Below are 19,061 nucleotides of genomic sequence, written 5' to 3'. Positions count from 1 at the left end.
TATAAGATGCACCCAGGTTTTAGAGGTGGAAAATAGGGAAAAAAATATTTGAAGCAAAAAAAAGTGGTAAAATTTAATAACCTATTATTATATGTGGTGTTATTATATATAATAGTATGTTATTATGTTGGAAGCTGCGAGTAGAAGATGGTGCTGTGGGACCAGTGTGTGTGTCTGTAAAGTACTGTATGAAGACACTGGAGGATGAATATAAGAATGGGGGCACAGGGCTTATATTTAAAGCACCACTCCAGCACTGAAAAATAACACTGGAGTGCTGCTTTAAGAACCCACTGGGAGAACTATAACTCCCAGCATGTCCTGCAGATCCTATGGCATGCTGGGAGATATAGTTCACTACAGGAGTGTCAGAGTGCTTTATTGTGTGTTGTAATGACTAACCTTTTAAGGCCGGCGTCACACTAGCGAGTTTTACAGACGTATGAGCGCATAAAATCCGTCCGTAAAACACGCATTATACACGGCCCAATGATTCTCAATGGGTCATGTCCTATCAGCCATATATTACGCATCCGTATTATACGGCTTTCTACGGCCGTAGAAAATCGCAGTATGCTGCGTTTGTCACTGTATTGCGCAAAAAATACGCCAATGAAAGTCTATGGGGGCGAGAAAAATACGGATTACACATGGACCAGCAGTGTGACTTGCGAGGAATACGCAGCGGTGTTAGAGAGAAAAGCCGGTAATTCAGTGCGGTGTACAGTAAAATCACACTGACAGCTTACAATAGAATAGGTAGAATAAATGTGTACACATAGAATAGGTATAGGTATAGGTATATATATATATATATATATATATATATATATATATATATATATATATATATATATATATATATATATATATATATTTTTTTTTTTTTTTTTTGAGACACATATATGTATATATAGATTACTATATTTCATACAGCGCTAGATAGCTTAAAAGCCGGTAATTCAATTGTAAAAGCCTGTAAAACCCCAGCGAATGAATGGAAAGTAGGTCAATGACCTGTAGTTACCTTCATTCGCGGTGATGCGCCCTCTGCTGGTTGTCCTCATATGACCTCGAGCGTGGGAACTTTTCTGAATATTTTCCCAGCCTCGAGGTCATATGAGGACAACCAGCAGAGGGCGCATCACAGCAAATGAAGGTAACTACAGGTCATTGACCTACTTTCCATTCATTCGCTGGGGTTTTACAGGCAGGAGCACAGCTGCATTATAGCAGAGCTCCTGTCTGTAAAATAATTTAACCCCTTCAGATGGATTTACATCGTGGGACATATCGACGGAAGGTATGAGATATTGTTGGTTTATTATTTTTAATTTGTTACAGGTCGAGGGTCTTCAGGTGGATTGAGAGTCTAATAAAATATTACAACAACCTGAGTGTTTATTTCATTAAAATACTTTGCAATATTGTGTGTGTGTGTATTTTTTTTAACCATTTCATGCTATTGGATTAATAATGGATAGGTGTCATAATTGACGCCTCTCCATTATTAATCTGGCTTAATGTCACCTTACAATAGCAAGGTGACATTAACCCTTCATTACCCCATATCCCACCGCTACACGGGAGTGGGAAGAGAGTGGCCAAGTGCCAGAATAGGCGCATCTTCCAGATGTGCTTTTTCTGGGGTGGCTGGGGTAGACGTTTTTAGCCAGGGGAGGGCCAATAACCATGGACCCTCTCTAGGCTATTAATATCTGCCCTCAGTCACTGGCTTTACTACTCTGGCGGAGAAAATTGCGCGGGAGCCCACGCCAATTTTTTCCGCCATTTAACCCTTTAATTTAATAGCTAGAGCGCCCACATTTTGCACATACACACTACTAACATTAGTAGTGTGGAACATGCAAAAAAAAAATGGGGATATGAGATGTTTTACTGTATGTAAACCATGTCTCATATCATGTCAGGTTTAGGAAGGAGATAGCAAAGCCGGCAATTGAATTACCGGCTTTTAAGCTATCTCGCGCTGGATGAAATTATATATATATATATATATATATATATATATATATATATATATATATATAATATATATATATATATATATATATATATATATATATATATATATATATATATATATATATATGTTTTTAGGAGCACGCCCTTGTATGTCCATATGTCGGTTTTGCAAGCCTGCGAGAAAATCTCGCAGTATGGATGCCATGCGCAAAATACGCTGACACTCCCTGCCTACGGAGGAGATACGGACCACTATTTTGGGGACTTTTCTGCGTATTACGGCCGTAAAATACGGACCGTATTGTCTTACGCCGGGTGTGACACTGGCCTAATTGTGGCTGCCAGCCGGCCACTGTGGTGAGGTGAAAAGCTGGAGCATCCCATGACTGCACACACAGAGTCCTCCCTGCCTTTCCACAGCACAGGTCATAAGAGGAAACCTGCAGATTCTAGTGGGGAGTCTGAAGGACCTGTGATGACATCAAGAAGAGGGAGGGCTCTGTGCTGTCATGTGATGCTCCAGCCCGCCCACTTCATGACATCACACAGGTCGTTATGTCTCAGCATCCAGCACAGCCCAGGCAGGTATGCAGCGATCTAGTCTCCCCTGGCCCTCTGCTGCTGCCCCCTCCTCCACCAGACACACAGATCTCCCCAGCTGCTGCAGGAATCCAGCGCTGGGAAAACCATGTGTGTTTCAGTGAAGGAGTATTCATTTGCTGCTCCCCAGCACTGCTCAGGGCTGACAGGTGGGCGGGGAAGCGGCTAATGAATATTCACTGCACTTTAATCATCGGGACCATGTGGTTTCCCCAGTGCTGGATTTGGGCAGCTGGGAAATTTTTCTGCCTCCTGCAAGTGGGATCACAGTGTGATCCCACCCGCCGCTGCCCCCTCCCCACATGTTACATCCGGACCATAAGATGCACCCACACTTTCCTCCCAAATTTGGAGGAAAAAAAGTGCGTCTTATGGTCGGAAAAATACAGTACTCACATTACAAACAAGTGTCATGATACCAGTGTGAATATAGCCTACATTTAGTGTTGTGAGCTTTGGTTTTTTTGAACCTCAATTACGCTAGTTTCAGATGACCCTATTTTAGCTTATATTACAGACCCAAGTCCAAGCCAAACCATGGATCTAATGACCTCGACTGACAGCTATGCAAGGATCTACAGAGCAGCTAGTTAGGGTCTTAGATCTGCATCCAGGCCAGGACTTGCATGCACACGGGCACATAATACACTTGACTAAAGCTAGTCAGTGCTATATGCTCCACTCTGAACCACTAGGTGTTCCAATATCAGGGTCACTCATTGTCGAAGTACCTCCAGGTAGGAACTCCATGATGAGATAGAGATTTAGCTTGTCCTGGAAGCTATAAAACATTTTCACCACCCACAGGCTGTCTGCTTCCACCAAGATGTCTCGTTCTGCACGAATGTGTCCAACCTAAAAAACAAATAAAAAGAAATAGCCCAAATAAGATAAAGTTGGCATTCAGAAAAAAAAAAATTTTTCAGGAGACAGCAGTTATCACAGAAATTTCTACAACTGTCCCGTTCATCTTAAAGAAGCAAGCAGAAATCAAGACGTGCTGCAGAAACGTGTGCCGCTTATAATGCTACCCTTTTACCATAGAGATACTTACAAAGCTTGAAATATCGTGAATATGAGCACATTGGGGCAAATGATTTAAGTTTAATTCCAGTTATGAGTTTGGGTCAGAGATTTAGAAATCAAGGCTGGAGATACATCCTGGAGTTGTCCAGCTGCTAAGCTTGAAGACATTTTGGCTTTCTTTCAGTGACCGAAAACCTATACCAGTTAGCAAATCCTGCTCACAGCTTAGACGTGGAAACATTGGTATCTGGGTGACCGGTAACATCATGTGTACAGTATAGAACGCAACACTGGAACACTGCGGAGGGAGGGAGTGCAGACCCCTTTATCACTGATCAGTAGGGATTGCAGCTGTAAATTACCCCTTTTGGGAAAACCCTTCACACTTATTCCCATAATTTCACATTTCAGCTTATGTGCACACGTTCAGGATTTTTCACGTTTTTTTCGGACGTTTTCCGAGGGAAAAACGATTAAAAAAAACGCATACATAAGCATCCCATCATTTTTAATGCATTCTGCTATTTTTGTGCACATGATGCGGTTTTTTTTTTTGCGAAAAAAAAAAGCATTGCGGTAAAAAAAAAGCAGCATGTTCATTAATTTTGCGGATTTTTAGCATATTTCCCGCTATTTAATGCATTGGGAAAGCTCCGGGAAAAAAACCCCGCAGAAAACGTGTAAAAACGCATGCGGATTTCTGGCAGAAATGTCCGTTTTTTGTCAGGAAATTTCTGCAAGAAATCCTGAACGTGTGCACATACCCTTCCACGTAAAGCCCTAATATTCTGTAAATGTTAATGAAACACAAAAGTAAACTGAATGTCTGTGTAGAAAAGTAAATATTTACCTTCATATATTACATTCCACAAGTCAGTAAAAGTCACCTTTTTTACCCCACACATAATTTGCTCTATCTGCAATTAAATCTGAACTAAACCATTTCAACCTACAAACTACAGTCCATCTAATTAATGTATATACTCGAGTATAAGCTGAGAATTTCAGCCCATTTTTTTAGGCTGAAATTGCCCCTATCTGTTTATATTCGAGTCATACCCATGGGGCGGCAGGGGAGCAGCTGTCTAATAAGGCCGGCCTCACACTAGCGAGTTTTACAAACGTAAGAGCGCAGAAACTACGTCCGTAAAACTCGCATAAAATACGGCACAATTATTCTCTATGCCCCTGCTCCTATCTGCCGTATTTTCCTGATCAGTATTATACGGCTTTCTACGGCCGTAGAAAATCGCAGCATGCTGCGTTTGTTACTGTATTGCGCAAATAAAACGTCAATGAAAGTCTATGGAAGCCAGAAAAATACGGATTACACACGGACCAGCAGTGTGACTTGCGAGGAATACGCAGCGCTGTTAGAGAGAAAAGCCGGTAATTCAGTGCGGTGTACAGTAAAATCACACTGACAGCTTACAGTAGAATAGGTAGAATAAATATGTACACATAGAATAGGTATATATATATATATATATATATATATATATATATATATATATATATATATATATAATGTCATTGAGACACATATGTATATATATTAATATTTCATCCAGCGCGATATAGCAGAAAGCCGGTAATTCAATTACCGGCTTTTTCTTTCTCCTTCCTAAACCCGACATGATTTGAGACATGGTTTACATACAGTAAACCATCTCATATCACCATTTTTTTGCATATTCCACACTACTAATGTCAGTAGTGTGTATATGCAAAATTTGGCCGTTCTAGCTAGTAAATTAAAGGGTTAAATGGCGGAAAAAATTGGCGTGGGCTCCCGCACAATTTTCTCCGCCAGAGTAGTAAAGCCAGTGACTGAGGGCAGATATTAATAGCCTGGAGAGGGTCCATGGTTATTGGCCCCCCCCTGGCTAAAAACACCTGCCCCCAGCCACCCCAAAAAAGGCACATCTGGAAGATGCGCCTATTCTGGCACTTGGCCACTCTCTTCCCATTCCCGTGTAGCGGTGGGATATGGGGTAATGAAGGGTTAATGCCACCTTGCTATTGAAAGGTGACATTAAGCCAAATTAATAATGGAGAGGCGTCAATTCTGACACCTATCCATTATTAATCCATTACTAACCACTGGGTAAATCTGACAGGGAGAAGGACTTGGGGATCCTAGTTAATGATAAACTTACCTGGAGCAGCCAGTGCCAGGCAGCAGCTGCCAAGGCAAACAGGATCATGGGGTGCATTAAAAGAGGTCTGGATACACATGATGAGAGCATTATACTGCCTCTGTACAAATCCCTAGTTAGACCGCACATGGAGTACTGTGTCCAGTTTTGGGCACCGGTGCTCAGGAAGGATATAATGGAACTAGAGAGAGTACAAAGGAGGGCAACAAAATTAATAAAGGGGATGGGAAAACTACAATACCCAGATAGATTAGCGAAATTAGGATTATTTAGTCTAGAAAAAAGACGACTGAGGGGCGATCTAATAACCATGTATAAGTATATAAGGGGACAATACAAATATCTCGCTGAGGATCTGTTTATACCAAGGAAGGTGACGGGCACAAGGGGGCATTCTTTGCGTCTGGAGGAGAGAAGGTTTTTCCACCAACATAGAAGAGGATTCTTTACTGTTAGGGCAGTGAGAATCTGGAATTGCTTGCCTGAGGAGGTGGTGATGGCGAACTCAGTCGAGGGGTTCAAGAGAGGTCTGGATGTCTTCCTGGAGCAGAACAATATTGTATCATACAATTAGGTTCTGTAGAAGGACGTAGATCTGGGGATTTATTAAGATGGAATATAGGTTGAACAAATGTCTTTTTTCGGCCTTACTATGTTACTAGTAAAGGGTTAAAAAAAAAAAACCACACACATTATTAAAAATTAATTTAATGAAAAAAAAAAAATCACAAAGGTTGTTGTATTAATTTATTCTACTCTCAATCCACTCACTGAAGACCCTCGATCTGTAAATAAAAAAAACAAAACACATCCCCATATCGCCCTCTGCTGGTTGTCCTCATATGAACTCGAGCCAGGGAGCTTTCTAGGAAAGTTCCCACGCTCCAGGAACAGCCAGCAGAGGGCGCCCTCACCGCAAATGAAGGTAAATATAGGTACAGTATATATGTTTTTTTTTTTTTTTAACACATGGATCCCTTGTATAGCCGTATGTTGGTTTTGCAAGCCTGCGATAAAAACACGCAGTACGGATGACATACGGATTACATACGGAGGATGCCATGCGCAAAAAACGCTGAAACACCCTGCCTACGGAGGAGCTACGGACCACTATTTTGGGGACTTTTCAGCGTATTACGGCCGTAAAAAACGGACCGTATTTTCATACGCGGAGTGTGAAGCCGGCCTAATACTCACCTGCTCCTGGCGCGGTCCCTGCAAGTCCCTGGTTCTCCGGGTGCCGGCAGCTTCTTCCTGTAGTGAGCGGTCACATGGTACCGCTCATTACAGGAATGAGCATATTCATTACTGTAATGAGTGGTACCATGTGACCACTCAATACAGGAAGAAGCTGCCAGCGCCGGAGAACCAGGGACTGCACCGCGCCAGGAGCAGGTGAGTATAACGCAGTGCACGATATTCACCTATTCCCCGTTCCACCGATGGCCGCCGTTGCGTCTTCCCCGTCCTCTGCACTGACGCTCAGGTCAGAGGGCGCGGTGACGCGATTAGTGTGCGTGCCGCCCTCTGCCTGAAAGTCAGTGCAGAGGACGGGGAAGACACAGCGGCGGCCGTCGGTGGAACACGGACCGGTGAATATAGCAAGTGCCGTGGGCCTGAGAGGTGAGTATGTCATTTTTTTTTTTTATTGCAGCAACAGTATATGGGGCAAATGTCTGTATGGAGCATCTTATGGGGCCATGTGCAGCATTATGTGGGGCAAATATCTCTATGGAGCATCTTATGGGGCCATAATCCGCATTTGTGGAGCATTTTGCGGGGCAAATGTGTCTATGGAGCATCTTATGGGGCCATAATCAGCATTTGTGGAGCATTATATGGGGCAAATGCCTGTATGGAGCATCTTATGGGGCCATAATCAACATTTGTGCAGCATTATATGGGGCATATTTTAATATGGAGCATCTTATGGGGCCATCATAAACTGTATGGAGCATTATATGGGGTTCCTGATTCAATATGGATATTCAAAAACACTTAAACTACTGATGTCTAACTTAATTTTACTTTTATTGGTATCTATTTTTATTTTTGAAATTTACCAGTAGCTGCTGCATTTTCCACCCTAGGCTTATACTCAGTCGAGTCATTAAGTTTTCCCAGTTTTTTGTGGCAAAATTAGGGGTCTCGGCTTATACTCGGGTCAGCTTATACTCGAGTATATACGGTATTTATTTCTGGATTACTTTGGGACTCAAAGCTTAAAAGCAAATCAAATTTATGGCAGTAAACAGGTCACAACCTTCAATAACTTTTTTTTGACAAGCGTAGTTTGGAGACTCCATATCTACAGTACAATGCTATCTTTAGGTTTGCAGCATTAGAAACCGTGTTTTTCTTTTAATTACCGGTAGTTTAAATGATTTATTTTCGAATTCACCCAAAACAGTTACTTTATGTTACACGTGCTGGACAATTAACTATTGGGGAGTTTACAAGCTGGCATGTTCAGTTTCAGAATGCCAATCCTTTTGTTCTCCCAACCACCACCTGGCACTGCTCACTAAAGGACACCGGTGCGCTCCTGTGTATGGAAGAGATGACCAAGGTGGCTGCCAGCCAAACCATTGATCGACTAACAGCCATCTAATGTGTATGGTGGGCTTAAGGGTCATTTTACATAGGCAAAAAAAAAAAAATTATATAATATATATATATATATATATATATATATATATATATATATATATATATACATACATATATACATACATATATATATACATATATATATATATACATACATAAATATACATATATATATATACATATATATATATATACATATATACATATATACATATATACATATATATACATATATACATATATATATATATATATATATATATATACATACACATATATATATATATATATATATATATATATATATATATATATATATATATATATGTGTATGTATATATATATATATATATATATAAAGCTTCTCCTACACGCTACAATTTTAAAAACTGACAGTACGCAGAATTTTCACAGACCCATTGGATTCTACAGGAGACTTGGATTCATGAGTCGCATCAAATACTGACTTATCTCTGTGATTTTTGCGCCCATGCAGATAACAAAAAAAAAAGGATTATAAACTAACACATGAATTGCTCCATGGGTTATAATAGAACATATTATACTGATATATTATATATGAGATATATATATATATATATATATATATATATATATATATATATATATATATTATAATATGATATATCATACTGATAGAACATTCGCATGAAACACGGACGTCTGTATGAAGCCTTATCCTGTGTAAAAGGTTCCTGAATTCTGAATAATGGATAGAAGATCACTTTAAAATCTGGGGTGTAAATCCTGTACCATCCTATGTGGATCATTTACTGTTCTGAATTACGTGATATAATTTCTAAGCAAAACATATCCTAAATACAAAAAATGGATTACATGAATATGGCAATGAGCTTTCCTTTCTGTTTCATAGCCAGTGGTAGATCTAAAATGCTTCTACATATACTGTACATTGTAGTCTTAACTCATGATACTTGAAGCATTGAATACATTAAGAAATCACTACAAGATCGTGACATTTTAATACTTGTACTAAGTTCACAATCTTTATTACAAGCCGCCCTAGATAAGCGCGGCTATCACAGTGCAAACAGTATCGCTGGATTATAACGTACAGAACTGCCATACATGATTTCAACAAAGGAAAAAACAAACGTAAACGCAAATACACTTTTTTGGTGCATGCGATAGTTTTCTAGGTTTAAGGATGTATCTTTAAGGTAAAATAGAACATATTTCTCCATAAGCGTTAATTATGGTTTGCCAATATGGTATACAAGCACAGATATCCATGGTTGTTAAAGCTGAACTGTGAGAAGAACAGATGACTTTGCTTAAAAAAAAAAAAAAAAAAATGCTTGCGCAATGAACTTCCGGATTATTGTATTATCTTAACAAGACATCCGGAGGACTAAAGGCCCATTCTGGAGGAGCCGATAATCAGAAAACGAGCTTTCTTGATTATCAGCGGGTGTAAACAAGCCTCAATCACACAAAAAAACAAGCACAATGCTCATTTGCTCAGTGATCGGATTGTTTGTGCCGGCATAAAAATTATAGATATTGGCACCACGATGCCCTGTGTAAACCAGGTATGTGCGGCCGAATACGACAATACTGCTCTGAAGGCAAGTTCCTTCCATACAACAGCTGAGCACACACATGGCACATGCATGCACATAACTGAAGTTCTCCTTAAAGGGAACCTGTCAGCAGGATTGTGCACAGTAACCTACAGTGTCAGATCGGCGCCATTATACTGATTACGATGATACCTGGGTGATGAAATCAGTCTTGTGGTTGTTGCTTAATCTTTATTTTCAGTTAACAATATGCTCATGCTCCTGGGCAGCCTGTGGTGCTCTTCTTGCATACTCATCTGTATGGCTTATGACAGGTCACTCACTGACCTGCCCCCTATTTTAATTAATGAAATAAATAAAACATGCCCATATATATACATAAAAATCTTCAAACAAAACACTCCTGCTGCAGCATGCTCGCATGTGTATTAAATGTTTTTATCTGATGATATAAGTAAATTTAAAAAAAAAATCCCAATTCAAGACGGCGCCCTCCTACGGAGTAGCAGCTATCTGCGATTGCCGATAGATGCTACTGTGACGGGCACCAGCGGCGCCATCTTGGTAGAGTAAAAAAAATAAATAAATGCCTCATCAAAGATGACGCCACCTGAGCAGTAGCATCTAGCAGCGATTGCCAATAGCTGCTACTGCGACGGTGGTGCTGTCTTGGGGGAGATTTTATTTTTTTTTAATGAATTTACTTAGTTCATCAAATAAAATTATTTAATACACATTACACATGCGATCATGCTGCAGCAAGTGTTTTGCGTTGGTTTTTTTATTATTTTTTTTTGTTTACAATATTTATATATAATATTCATTATGTAAAATAGGGGGCAGGTCACTGAGGGATCAGTGGCCTGTTAGAAGCCATACTGGTGAATACCTAAGTAGAGCACCACATGATCTCCCCCCACAGGCCTCCCTGGAGCACGAGCATATCATTAAAGGGACACTGTCACCTGAATTTGGAGGGAACAATCTTCAGCCATGGAGGTGGGGTTTTCGGGTGTTTGATCCACCCTTTCCTTACCCGCTGGCTGCATGCTAGCTGCAATATTGGATTGAAGTTCATTCTCTGTCCTCGATAGTACACGCCTGCGCAAGGCAAGATTGCCGCATCAGAAAGGTTAACATTTGCAATGATCTTTGCAATTGGATTAAAGTTGTCAAAACTCGATAAATTTAGAGGGGCCAGTCAACCATCTAAGCAGATGCCTGCTCCACTCTCCTAATTGAGAGCACATGCATATTCTGCCGAGACCATTGTGAAAGAATATGTGTATGGCTTGGGTACCTTAAAAGGGTAACTATACTATACTAGATAGTGGCCCGATTCGAACGCATCGGGTATTCTAGAATATGCATGTCCACGTAGTATATTGCCCAGCCACGTAGTATATTGCCCAGCCACGTAGTATATTGCCCAGCCACGTAATATATTGCCCAGCCACGTAGTATATTGCCCAGCCACGTAGTATATTGCCCAGCCACGTAGTATATTGCCCAGCCACGTAGTATATTGCCCAGCCACGTAGTATATTGCCCAGCCACGTAGTATATTGCCCAGCCACGTAGTATATTGCCCAGCCACGTAGTATATTGCCCAGCCACGTAGTATACAGCAGAGCCATGTAGTATATTGCCCAGCCACGTAGTATATTGCCCAGCCACGTAGTATATTGCCCAGCCACGTAGTATATTGCCCAGCCACGTAGTATATTGCCCAGCCACGTAGTATACAGCAGAGCCATGTAGTATATTGCCCAGTCACGTAGTATATTGCCCAGTCACGTAGTATACAGCACAGAGCCACGTAGTATACAGCACAGAGCCACGTAGTATATTGCCCATCCATGTATGTCACAGGTTAAAAAAAAACAAACAAAAACAAAAACATATACTCCCCTTCCGAGGGCCAGTTGTAGTTTGATCACATGACCGTGACGTCATGGCAGGTCGTTCTCGCGCAGGCCCTGTAATGATGTCGCTGTCACATGACCGTGACGTCATGGCAGGTCCTTCTTGCGCAGGGCCTGTGATGACGGAAAAGGTGGCGGAAGGTGAGTATATAATGATTTTTTAATTATTTTTAACATTAGATGTTTTTACTATTGACGCTGCATAGGCAGCATCAATAGTAAAAACTTGGTCACACAGGGTTAATAGCGGCGGTAACGGAGTGAGTTACCCGCGGCATAACGCGGTCCATTACCGCTGGCATTAACCCTGTGTGGGCGGTGACTGCAGGGAGTATGGAGCGGGCGCCGACTGCAGGGGAGTAGGGAGGGACTAATATACTACATGACTGGGCAATATACTACGTGGCTGGGCAATACACTACGTGGCTGGGCAATACACTACGTGGCTGGGCAATACACTACGTGGCTGGGCAATACACTACGTAGCTGGGCAATAAACTACGTAGCTGGGCAATATACTACGTAGCTGGGCAATATACTACGTCGCTGGGCAATATACTACGTGACTGGGCAATATACTATGTGGACATGCATATTCTAGAATACCCGATGCGTTCGAATCGGACCACCATATAGATATTAATATTTGCCTAATGCCAGAATAATGAGAGAATGTTTTAAGGCATGTTCATTACTTACTGCAAAGTCAAAGGTTTACATACACTAAGATTACTATGCCTTTAAACTATTCTGGACTGCCCATATGATGATGTCATGTGTTTGGAAGCTTCTGTTTTTTGGCAACATCTGAGTTAATTAGAGACACACCTGTGGATGTATTTTAATCAAAAAAGAGGGAAGAAGCCAGCACTGCTTATGGTCAGAACGCAATAACTGAAGTGCAATTGCACATAAATTCTAACTGTATTTCAAATATGAGACATTTAGCAAACAATTGATCAATTCTTTGAGCTACCCCGCCACTTCACGGCAATCTCATAATGGGGCAGTCCTAATCTTCGTATTTTATTTACGTTGTGCCATTATGGCCTCCTGAATGTATAAAGAGTATAAAAAAAAAAAAAAAAAAAAAAAAAAAAAAAAAAAAAAAGGACCACATTAAATGCTAACTGTACCTGGAGCATTTTCAGAATCACTCCCTTGGTGCCAGGAAAGGCAAGCGCAGGTAAAGGCCGATCAGGTCCAGTGCGGACATTTCAGCAGTGCTGGCTTCTTCCCTTTTTTTTTTTGCTTTGCATTGGTATGTGGCTGACCACCACTGTTGCCGCGCACGCTGGGTTATGTGCGCCATTCTTTCTGTGTTCACTGTGATTGATAGGCTGCTGTGCACACACACAGCAGCCCTGCCCCGCCTCAGGCTCAAGTTAATTGTGCACCTGTGTCTCAGCCTGTCTCACCCTTCATCTTTGGTGCGGGTTTGGCAGTGTGGAAGCCAGATCTGAAATGTCCGCACTGGACCTGATCGGCCTTTACCTACGCTTGCCTATCCTGGCACCAAGGGAGTGATTCTGAAAATGCTCCAGGTACAGTTCGCATTTAATGTGGTCCTTTTTTTTTTATACATTCAGGAAGCCATAATGGCACAACGTAAATAAAATACGTAGATTAGGACTGCCCCATTATGAGATTGCCGTGAAGTGGCGGGGTAGCTCAAAGAATTGATCAATTGTTTGCTAAATGTCTCATATTTGAAATACAGTTAGAATTTATGTGCAATTGCACTTCAGTTATTGCGTTCTGACCATAAGCAGTGCTGGCTTCTTCCCTTTTTTTTTTATGTATTTTAATGCACACCTGAAACACACTGCTTCTTTGTGAAGCATCAGGGGAAAGTCTCAAGAAATCAAGCAAGATATCAGGAAGAGAATTGTGGACTTGCACAAGTCTGGCTCATCCTTGGGTACAATTTCAAGATACCGAAAGATGCTTTGTTCATCTCTACAAACAATTATACGCAAGAACAAATAAGATGGAAATGTCCAGCTATCATACCGCTCAGGAAGGAGACGGGTTCTGTGTCCCAGAGATGAACGTGCTTTGGTCCGACATGTGCATTTCAACCCAAGGACAAAAGCAAAAAACCTTGCGAAGAGGATACTGCAAGCTGGTAAGATTGTGTCAATATATCATTGAACATCACAATATCACAGTGAAACTAGTACTGTATCAACATGGGCTGAAAGGCCAATCTGTCAGGAAAAAGCCATTACTCCAAAAGAATCATGAAAAAGCCAGATTAAGGTTTGCAAATGCACACAGGAACAGAGACCTCAAATTTTGGAGACATGCCCTGTGGTCTGATGAAACTAAAATTGAACTTTTTGGGCATAATGACATCGTTACGTTTGGAGGAAAAAGGGAGAAGCTTGGAAGCCTAAGAATACCATCCCAACTGTGAAATTAATTTATATAAAATTTATACAATGTGATTTTCTGGATTTTATTTTTGATATTCTATCTCTCAGTGTTAAAAATTACCCTACCCTTAAAATTATAGACTGTTCATGTCTTTGTTAGTGGGCAAACTAACAAAACCAGCAAGGGTTCAAATAATTATTTCCTTCGCTCTAAGTACTCAGCATAGAGCGCCAGATAAATGTAATCCCAAGCGTTATGTAAAATGTTACCAATTGTGACCAGAAGAGGACGTCATCTGATGAAGATGGGAGGCGCCGGACCTGGACCAACAGCGGGACCGCCCCTGGGTGAGTATAATCTAACGTCTTTTTCTCATCTTTTAGGATACATCGGGGGCTTATCTACAGCATTCCAGAATGCTGTAGATAAGCCCCTGATGCTGGTGGGCTTACCTCACCAGCGATTTTGGGGGGTGACAGGTTCCCTTTAATTAATTGAGAGGTGCAGTTTGTAAAATGGGATTAGCTGTTCTGGCACCTCAGAGGCTCTTTCAGTGGGTCACTGTACCTTCAAACCATAACAGCAAAGTCTGCACTACGGTATGGCGCTCCTTCCCTTCTGATCTCTGCACTGTGCCTCAAAGTAGCTATCGACCACTTATGGGGTATTGGTGTACTCAGGAGAAATTGCGTAATAAAATGTACTGTTAGTTTTCTCCTATTTCCCCTTGTGAAAACTACAAACTTGTCAAAGCAACATTTTAGTAGAAAAAAAAAAAAAAGTATAATTTAATTTACTAGGCCCTATGTTATACAAGTCTGTGAATCGACTGAGGGTTAAAAATACTCACTACACCCCTAGATTAATTGAGAGTTGAAGCTATCAAAATGGGGTCACTTGTTGGGGGTCTTGCTGTTTTGACTCTCCAAATGTGACATTGTGTATGCAAACTATTCCAGCCAAGGAGAACTCTGGTTGTTATGCCAACGCATCGCTGACCCCCGATCACATGCACGGGGGGCTCGACGATGCGCGCATTTCCGGCCCAATGGCCGGAAGCGGTAGTTAAATGCGTTTGACAGAGGCATTTAACTAGTTAATAGCGGCGGGTGGATTGCGATTCCACCTGCTGCTATTGCACGCACATGTCAGCTGTACCAAACAGCTGACCTGTCGCAGCTTTGATGTGGGCTCAGGTCAGGGATTTTTTGAGCACGTCGAAGACACTCAGTTAGTACACGAGCATGCTCGGATAACACTTTACAGGAAGAATGGACACAGGGAAATTTCAACAAATTTTGATGTAAACATAACACCATTAAGTTGAAAAGAGGATGGCTTCCACAAATGGATAATGATTAGTGAGGAGCAGGCGTGCTCAGAAAAGTGCATGGCAAGATGACCCAGGATTCCCACAGAACTAGAAAAATTCTCCAAGCAAGAATGGATGAAAATCCCTCAAACAAGATTTGAAATACTCTTGTCTGGCTACAAAAAGCGTTTACAAGCTGTGATACTTCCAAAAGGGAGTGCTACTAGGTACTAACCATGCAAGGTGCCCAAACTTTTGGATAGGACAATTTTCTTTTTGCAATTTAAAAAAAAAGAAAAGAAAAGATGAAAATAGAATAGAATATATACTTAGGCCTTTTAGAGATCTTTTCAACTTAACTGCTCACAATAACAGTAATTTAAACCAGGGCTGCCCAAGCTTTTACATGCCACTGTGTGCCACCATAACAGACTGTGTGCGTGCCACTTTTTCCTGTTATAATGAGTGACACCTCAGCAGATCCATACAGACCATTAATAGACAGGAGCATCTGTCAGCCACCAGAGTTCTGTGGCTTTAGTTTTCAGCAGAATCTAAAAACAAAATATCAGCATAGCGTAGGAAACGCTTATGTCCCTGACGGAAAGCACTTTTTCTACCAGACACATCCGTGAAACAAAACGTGAGTGTATGCGCGCACCACTGCAGTGAATTTTTGTTTTACAAAGCTTTTTTTGTACTTTGAATACAGGGGGGAAGGAACGTTCTCAGGTTATAGGTTTGGATATTGCCCGAGATATTTATTTAACTTGCTTATATAGCGCCATTAATTACACAGCGCTTCACACATACGCATCAGTATGTCTTTGGAGTGTGGGAGGAAATCCACGCACACACAGGGAGTGCCGTTTGTGGCAACTACATAACTGACCCCATGAAATCCACTAACACAATTCTTCAGGTTCTGCCCCCGACCACAGCGATTGCCATTGGGGCAGACAGTGTGGTGGCTCAGTGAGCAGCACTGTGGCCTCGCAAGACTCTCGTCCTGGGATCGAAACCGATGAAGGAACATCTGCCGGAGTTTGTACGTCTGCCGTATTTGTGTGGTTTTCCTGTTTTCTGAGGTTTCCTCCCACACTACAAAGCTTTACTGTTTCATTACTTGGCTTTTTAGGAAATTGACCCTCTGTACGTATGTTTAAAATGGGCAAGCTAGATTGTAAGCTGGGGGTTAAAGGCTTGTGTGAATGGTTCTGGGAATGTTTGTGATATACAAGCAAGAAAAAAAAAAAAAAAAAAAAAAAAAAAAAAAAGCAGAGATATGCCAAATTCCTGCCAACAGAAGGTGCAGATAAATCATTAGCCCTTAACTCCATTTTTAAGCTTTAATTTTTTTCCCATAGACAGCCATTTGAGGACTTGTTTTGCAGGACACGTGCTTTTGAATGACCTCATCCATTTTATTATATGATGCACTGGAAAGTGGGAACAAAATTCCAAGGGTAACAAAATAAAAAAAAAAAAAAAGCAATTCTGCCATTTTTTTATTTTTATTTATTGCATTCATTTTACAGCACCAATGACCTGGTAATACGATTCACCAGGTTAGTACTATTACGGAGATATCAAACATGCATAGTTTTTGCTTTACTTGAAGGGTTTTCCCATCTCCAAGATCCTATGACTATATGAAGTAGGTGTATTAACCCCTTCAAGACCCAGCCTATTTTGACCTTAAAGACCTTGCCGTTTTTTGCAATTCTGACCAGTGTCCCTTTATGAGGTAATAACTCAGGAACGCTTCAACGGATCCTAGCGGTTCTGAGATTGTTTTTTCGTGACATATTGGGCTTCATGTTAGTGGTAAATTTAGGTCAATAAATTCTGCATTTATTTGTGATAAACACGGAAATTTGGCGAAAATTTCGCAATTTTCACATTTTGAATTTTTATTCTGTTAAACCAGAGAGTTATGTGACACAAAATAGTTAATAAATAACATTTACCACATGTTTACTTTACATCAGCACAATTTTGGAAACAAAATTTTTTTTTGTTAGGAAGTTATAAGGGTTAAAATTCGACCAGCGATTTGTCGTTTTTACAACGAAATTTACAAAACCATTTTTTTTAGGGACCACCTCACATTTGAAGTCAGTTTGAGGGGTCTATATGGCTGAAAATACCCAAAAGTGACACCATTCTAAAAACTGCACCCCTCAAGGTACTCAAAACCACATTCAAGAAGTTTATTAACCCTTCAGGTGCTTCACAGCAGCAGAAGCAACATGGAAGGAAAAAATGAACATTTAACTTTTTGGTCACAAAAATTATCTTTTAGCAACAATTTTTTTATTTTCCCAATGGTAAAAGGAGAAACTGAACCACGAAAGTTGTTGTCCAATTTGTCCTGAGTACGCTGATACCTCATATGTGGGGGTAAACCACTGTTTTGGCGCACGGCAGGGCTTGGAAGGGAAGGAGCGCCATTTGACTTTTTGAATCAAAAATTGGCTCCACTCTTTAGCGGACACCATGTCACGTTTGGAGAGCCCCCGTGTGCCTAAAAATTGGAGCTCCCCCACAAGTGACCCCATTTTGGAAACTAGACGCCCCAAGGAACTTATCTAGATGCATAGTGAGCACTTTGAACCCCCAGGTGCTTCACAAATTGATCCGTAAAAATGAAAAAGTACTTTTTTTTTTCACAAAAAAATTCTTTTAGCCTCAATTTTTTCATTTTCACATGGGCAACAGGATAAAATGGATCCTAAAATGTGTTGGGCAATTTCTCCTGAGTACACCAATACCTTACATGTGGAGGTAAACCACTGTTTGGGCACATGGTAAGGCTCGGAAGGGAAGGAGCGCCATTTGACTTTTTGAATGAAAAATTATTTCCATCGTTAGCGGACACCATGTCGCGTTTGGATAGCTCCTGTGTGCCTAAACATTGGCGCTCCCCCACAAGTGACCCCATTTTGGAAACTAGACCCCCCAAGGAACTAATTTAGATGCCTAGTGAGCACTTTAAACCCTCAGGTGCTTCACAAATTGATCTGTAAAAATGAAAAAGTAATTTTTTTTCACAAAAAAATTCTTTTCGCCTCAATTTTTTCATTTTCACATGGGCAGTAGGATAAAATGGATCATAAAATTTGTTGGGCAATTTCTCCCAAGTACGCCGATACCTCATATGTGGGGGTAAACCACTGTTTGGGCACTCGGCAGGGCTCGGAAGAGAAGGCGCGCCATTTGACTTTTTGAATGGAAAATTAGCTCCAATTGTTAGCGGACACCATGTCGCGTTTGGAGAGCCCCTGTGTGCCTAAACATTGGAGCTCCCGCACAAGTGACCCCATTTTGGAAACTAGACCCCCCAAGGAACTTATCTAGATGCATATTGAGCACTTTAAACCCCCAGGTGCTTCACAGAAGTTTATAACGCAGAGCCATGAAAATAAAAAATAATTTTTCTTTCCTCAAAAATGATTTTTTAGCCTGGAATTTCCTATTTTGCCAAGGATAATAGGAG

General features: G+C 41.0%; 1 protein-coding gene across 1 annotated transcript in view; it reads right to left on the bottom strand.

The window, feature by feature from the left end:
* The window catches only part of LOC138669570 (serine/threonine-protein kinase 38), an 83,502-nt gene that overhangs the window by 19,344 nt on the left and 45,097 nt on the right, over positions 1-19,061 (bottom strand). The window contains exon 6 of the mRNA XM_069756135.1: positions 3,318-3,441. Within this exon, the coding sequence (XP_069612236.1) occupies positions 3,318-3,441 (124 nt within the window). The remainder of the gene's footprint in view (positions 1-3,317; positions 3,442-19,061) is intronic.

The sequence above is a fragment of the Ranitomeya imitator genome, chromosome 3 (assembly GCF_032444005.1).
Source record: "Ranitomeya imitator isolate aRanImi1 chromosome 3, aRanImi1.pri, whole genome shotgun sequence".
NCBI lineage: Eukaryota > Metazoa > Chordata > Amphibia > Anura > Dendrobatidae > Ranitomeya > Ranitomeya imitator.
The sequence above is the reverse complement of the archived record's forward strand: the minus strand, read 5'-3'. Positions and strand labels throughout refer to the sequence as shown.